General features: G+C 53.4%; 1 protein-coding gene across 1 annotated transcript; it reads right to left on the reverse strand.

Annotated features, from left to right (window-relative positions):
- Window positions 1-223: 223 nt before the first annotated feature.
- On the reverse strand, window positions 224-4916 carry LOC101523421 (zinc finger protein 621). Its single transcript, XM_058679176.1, has 4 exons — window positions 4815-4916; window positions 3237-3363; window positions 2715-2813; window positions 224-1400 (listed from the first exon to the last, which is right to left on the reverse strand). The coding sequence occupies exons 1-4, from the start codon at window positions 4914-4916 to the stop codon at window positions 340-342; spliced, it is 1389 nt and encodes a 462-aa protein (XP_058535159.1). The 3' UTR covers window positions 224-339.
- Window positions 4917-5943: the final 1027 nt, after the last annotated feature.

Consider the following 5943-nt stretch of genomic DNA (forward strand, 5'->3'; position numbering starts at 1 on the left):
CCCTGGCTGCTTCTCTCTCTAAGCACAATGGTCTAACACACGGATGCTCACTTTCCCAAACTTCCCTCACACACCTTGGCGTCGTCCCAGCACTTCTAACACCAGCAACCCCACGATGCAGATAGCCACAGCTGGTCAAGCCTAAAAGGGACCAATGCAAACAGTAAGTATTTTCACTGTCTACCCAGAAGAAAAAAAAAAAAAGTATTACCCAGAGTAAGCGTCAAGTGTTCATAGACTTCAGTGGAGTTTATGCTGAAACAGTTGTAACACATGGAAGAGGAGGAAACAATACAAATGAAAAACTCAGGTGAAGTTGGAGATTTGGCAAGGTAAGGGTCAAGAGGGAGGAGACTGGGACTGAACAATTAGACAAGCTTTCACAGAGGATGTCAGAGCCTGGAAGACTCGGACTATTTGGGGAGAGGAAGCAGGTGCTCCAGGTGTGGGCAGCAGCACAAACAAAGGCCCTGAGGCAGGAATGAGCACAGCTCGTGGGAAGGTCAGCGGAGGCACGGCCACAACTGGAGCGGAGCATGACCCCTGGAGAGCGGCAGGAGCTAAGGCGGGAGATGGCAGCTGGAGACTGGCCAGGGACGGCCCTGCAGCCTTGAGCGGCTTCTTCACAACCAAGTGCAATTTCTGATGCTGAACAAAACTTGCATACCATCTGAAGGCTTTCGCACACACCTTGCATGCGTAGGGCTTCTCCCCAGTGTGCACTCTCTGATGCTGAATGGAGGCCACCTTCTGAGTGAAAGCTTTGCCACACTCCTGACACTGGAAGGGTTTCTCCCCAGTGTGAACCCTCTGGTGGACAGCCAAGAGTGACCGGCAACCAAAAGCTTTCCAGCACTCCTTGCATTTGTAGAGCTTCTCCCCTGTGTGCAGCCTCTGGTGCTGGAGGAAGGCGGCGCTCCTGCGGAAGGCCTTGCCACAGTCCTTACACACGTAGGGCTTCTCCCCCGTGTGGATCCTCTGGTGCTGCGTCAAGGCCGTGTTGGAACTCAGTCCCCTGCCACACTCCTTGCACTCGTAGGGCCCCTCCCCACTGTGGTTCTTCTCGTGTACGACACAGTCGTAGCTGGACTTGAAAGCTTTGCCGCACTCCTTACACTTAAAGGGCCTTTCCCCAGTGTGGCTCATCTGATGCCGGGTAAGTTTTGAGTTATATCTGAAGATTTTCCCACATTCTTTACATTCATAGAACTTCATTCCCCCTCGAAATATCAGATTTGGATTTAGATCGGGAGTCGGCCTCGCTGCCTTGTGTCTACCATCACAGAGCTCAGACACACTTGCAGAGAGTCCTCCTCCGACAGGCAGTCCACGCGACGCCGACTCTTCGGGGCTTTTCTGCCTTATCAACGGCTCTTCCCGCGGGAGCCAGGACTCAGCACCTGGCCGAAGAAACCACAAGCATCCCCAATTACTGGACTGGAAGAGACAGAGAACCCAGCGGGGTGGGTTCGGAGGTGTGGAGGAAGAGACACTGCCTTCTACAGCCCCATCTGGGATACAAACAGTATAAATCTGTACACAAAATCTAGGTGAATTAGATACTAAAAAAGCAAATTAAAGCCATTTTATTTAATTACTGAAGGTATAAGAATAATTTGTAGCAGTGACAAAAAATCAATCAGTTCCTCCTATAGAATCACACTGAAACCTCACTTCCTTTTTTTTTTAATTATTTATTATTTTTAATTCATTAATTACATTGTATTATGTGACACAGTTTCATAGGTACTTGGGTTCTCCCCACCCCTCCCCAAACCCTCCCACCATGGTGGATTCCTCCACCTTGTTGCATAACCACAGTTCAAGTTCAGTTGAGATTCCCCCATTGCAAGCGTATACCAAACATAGAGTCCAGCATCTTATTGTCCAGTCAAGTTCAACGGCTTCTTAGGTATACCCTTTCTGGTCTGAAGACAGAGCCATCAGAGTATCATCCCAGTCAATTGAAAGCTCCAACATACCATCAGCAAAAATTTACATCATTATGGAATTAATTGAAACCTCACTTCTTAAGATGAAAAACTATCCACTGCGCCTGGCATGGTGGCCTAGCGGCTACAGTCCTCACCTTGCACACACTGGGATCCCATATGGGCGCCGGTGCTAATCCCAGAAGCCCCGTTTCCCATCCAGCTCCTTGCTTGTGGCCTGGGAAAGCAGTTGAGGATGGCCCAAAGCCTTGGGACCCTGTACCCACACGGGGGACCAGGAAGAGCTCCTGGCTCCTGGCTTCAGATCAGCACAGTACCGGCTGTTTCAGTCACTTGGGGAGTGAATCATCAGACAGAAGATCTTCCTCTCTGTCTCTACTCCTCTCTGTATATCTGACTTTCGAATCAAAATAAATAAATCCATCCATATAGGATCCAGGCGCCTGCAAGGCAAGGACTTTAGCCACTAGACTACTGTACCAGTTCCAAAATAAACAAATCTTAAAAAAAAAAAAACCAACAAACTACCCACTGCTGACCAGTGCCATGGTTTAGGGGTCACAATCTTCACTAGAGGAGGAGAGCAGCCGCACAGCCCAAGAGGTTAGTCTCAGACTCAGGCCAGGATCCTGGCAGCGGTCAGCGTGCACCAAGCACTGTCTGACAGTGACTACAGCTCTGCTCCCTGTGACAAAAGCAGAACCTCCCCACAGTAAATCAGGCAGGCAGAAGGCCAGCCTAACACTAGGTTCTTTTGCTCACCTGAGTTGACACCATTCTCCGTGTCCCAGGGACCAGGGCCGCATGGTACCTCCCCTCTCTCCAGCTGAGAGATCAGAATAGGTTTGGGGAGTGAAGATGCTACAACAGGAAGAATAAAAAGAAACTCAGGTTGAGGAGAGACATCCAGAAATACTCCTGAACCTTTCTCAGCCCACCCACCTCATGGCGTGAGTTTTGGACAGAAACCCAACTCCCAGGAGCCCATGCAGGCTACAGTGGAGTTCTCAGGAAGGGTTCCCACTGCTCCCCACTAAGGCCAGGAAGACTGTTCCAGAAAAGCAAGCCCACAATCTGGCCTGATTTACAATACAGGGTGCTCCCTTGGGGAGGGTGCAGAGACCTTCCTGGCCTCCAAGGAAGGTCCATCTCTCAAATAAGAGCGGATGGGGATTTTCCCCCTGAGTAGCCCTCTGTGGTCAGCAAATCCAAGAGGTACTAGAATCCCCTCAAAACTGGGGGAGCTGTCACACCACCACAAAGCACCTAGGAAGAACACCTTACCCAGGGAAGCGACGGTCACATAGTTCTCCAGCATCACCTCCCTGCACAGGGCCCTCTGCACAGGGGTCAGGCTGGCCCACTGTGCTGGCGTGAAGCACACTGCCACATCCTCAAAGGTCACGGGCTCCTGAAACAACAAGAGGTGCTTACTGAGGCTCTGCAGGGAGCAGAGGGGACTGCTGCAGCCGGGGGCTGCTGCAGTGCCCCATCCATGGGCGCAGCCAAAAATGACCATGCCAACACTTTGGTGATTAGCACCTGTGCAGGAGTCCAGCTCCAGCCTGGGTTTCGGAACTCGGGAAGGGTGCGTGGATGAGGCGCAGAAAGAAAGAGATGGACCACTAGGATTCCATGATGATAGGGGACTATGCAATAAAGCCGTCCGCTTTATTTATACAGTCAGTCAAACTCTGGCTCAGACTTTTTACGTCATGATCAAATGGGTGTTGCTAAAGATAATTCTGCCGTTTGTCTCACCTAAGGCAAGCTCAACCAGTAATACATATCTCTTGAATCAGCTAAGGGAGGAATGTGTCAGGAGGCAGGACCCAAAAGATCAAAGAGAGAGAGAAAAGAATAGATTCCCCCGGCACCTGGAGGGTTAGCACCCTTGATTAGCATATGGTGAATGGGGGCAGCCGTAGCAGCAGTAGGTAAAAACCTTTATGCTAAAAGTGAATATCAGTAACATCAACTTCCAAGCTCGCACAGATACCACACGTCAACTGTTAACTCCGCAGGGGCAGACAGTGCCTAGGCAGATCACTGAAAACTCATTGGGGAAGTCCTGTGTCCGGCAATGGAAAGCGGGCTGCATTCAGGTGATCAAAGCAACATCCCGCTGAAGCCTTGCTCGGCGGGGAGTTCCTTCGCGGCCTTGCCTGCAGTGGAAGCAATGCTCCTCACACCTTCCTGTTTTCCACATCCATCACATGGACCCGGCACACCTGGGTACTGGCTTTTAGGTAGGCAATTTAAAATCTTGTATTTTACTCCACTGTTAAAACATACACATAAAGTGGGAAATATCATTCCCATTTCTCAGATGAGGAAAGTTCACTCCCAACTCTGCTATAAAACAGACTTAATCAAAACATTAATAATGACAACATTCAATCTCTAGAATTCAAAATCCTCTTAATTGGCCTGGAATTCAAATTCTCTTCAGTGGCCCATAGCCATCCAATCCCTCCCCCGACAACTTGCCACCAAGGACTAGAAAATTCTTTTTAAAATCTAAGTCCAACCACATCACCCTCCCCATCCCTGTTCTCCAGCCTTCCACTGAACCCAGAACAGAAGTCAAAGTCTTCCCCAGGACCTATCAGGAGGGGGTGTCCTTCTCTCGCCTCCTACTGAATCACTTCCCTCCACTCATCCCCAGCGTCTCTGAATTCAGACTTAAAATGCTTCTTGTGAGAACAACACGGCTTCCCTGTCATACACTCACAATCTCCCGACCTGGAGTTCCGCTGGTCTGGATTTGCACAGGCAGGGCGCTGGCCTTGGCCTGGGTCATTCTTCTCAAGCTACACATCCAAGCGCACCACTTGATTCAAACGCAAACTCCCAACTCACCTGGGGCCACGCTGCCTGCAGCACGCCTGACGGCCCCGGGGCTCCCACGGAAGAGCCGTGGGCACTGTGCACTCCGTCCTGCGCCCCCCGGGGGTCTCCCATGGCCAGCACCGGGCTGGAGACTCGAGGACGGGTCTCCTCGGTCCCTTCGGCAATGGCCACAGCTCTGTCCTAACGGGCATTCCAGCCCTGAGGGACCCTACAGGGGTGAGGCGGCGGGGGTGGGGTCTGGACAAACGGTCCAGAACAGTGTTTCCCGGGGCCGTGGAACTGAGTCCGAGCAGCACAGGAGACAAGGAGGGAGGTGGGGGTGACAGACGCGGGCGCCTCGGGTGGCGCCGACCCAACCCAGCTCTTATGAACACTCCCCAGGGACGGAGCAGGACACCCCCTGGCGCAAACGTCAGAACCTTCGGTACCGGGCGCCTGCGGCGAACGCGGCGAGCTGTGTGAGGGCAGAAAGGAAGCTCACGCCGCGGCGGCGCAGCGCGGGGCCCAGGGCCGCGCGTCTACTTCGGGCGGCTTCTGCCAGGCCCACACGCCCGAGCTGCGGATGAGGGAGAAGAGGACCGCCATTGGAAGCGAGTTCTAGGGGAACCAGGCTGGCAAGCCGCCAGTGGCGGGGAGCAAGTCCTCAAAAGGGGGGGACCTCTCACAGGGAAGCGACCAACCCCACACGCAGGTACCGGTCGGTGTCTAGAAGCCAACCCGGAAGCGTGAGCGCACACGCCGGGGGCTCTCTAGGCCGCCGGGAGGCCGCCCACCTCGGTGGTCACCGGCCCCACGTGACTGGCTGGACCGGCTCTGCGAGGAGGCGGGGTTGGGCGGCTGGCTGCAGAGGTGCCTCCCGCGCTGCCCGAGCTGCTGCAGACCGGGTGTGCGCAGACCACGGCGTGTGCACGCCAAGCGGGGACCCTAAGCTGTCGGCCGCCTTTACGGCCTGCGTGCGTCGCCTGAAACCCCGGGCTGAGCAGGTGTCGGGAGACAGGCACCTGTTGTGTCGTCTCTAAGAGACCCAAGTCAAGGCCTGGCAACTTTCAGAAAAACTGTTTTCCATCTCCTCTGTTTCCAGCCCCCTCCCATCTGAAGATCCGACTGTAAAGCCTTTTAGAGCAGGCCGACTTGCTTG

This window comes from Ochotona princeps, chromosome 21, assembly GCF_030435755.1.
Source record: "Ochotona princeps isolate mOchPri1 chromosome 21, mOchPri1.hap1, whole genome shotgun sequence".
Classification (NCBI taxonomy): domain Eukaryota; kingdom Metazoa; phylum Chordata; class Mammalia; order Lagomorpha; family Ochotonidae; genus Ochotona; species Ochotona princeps.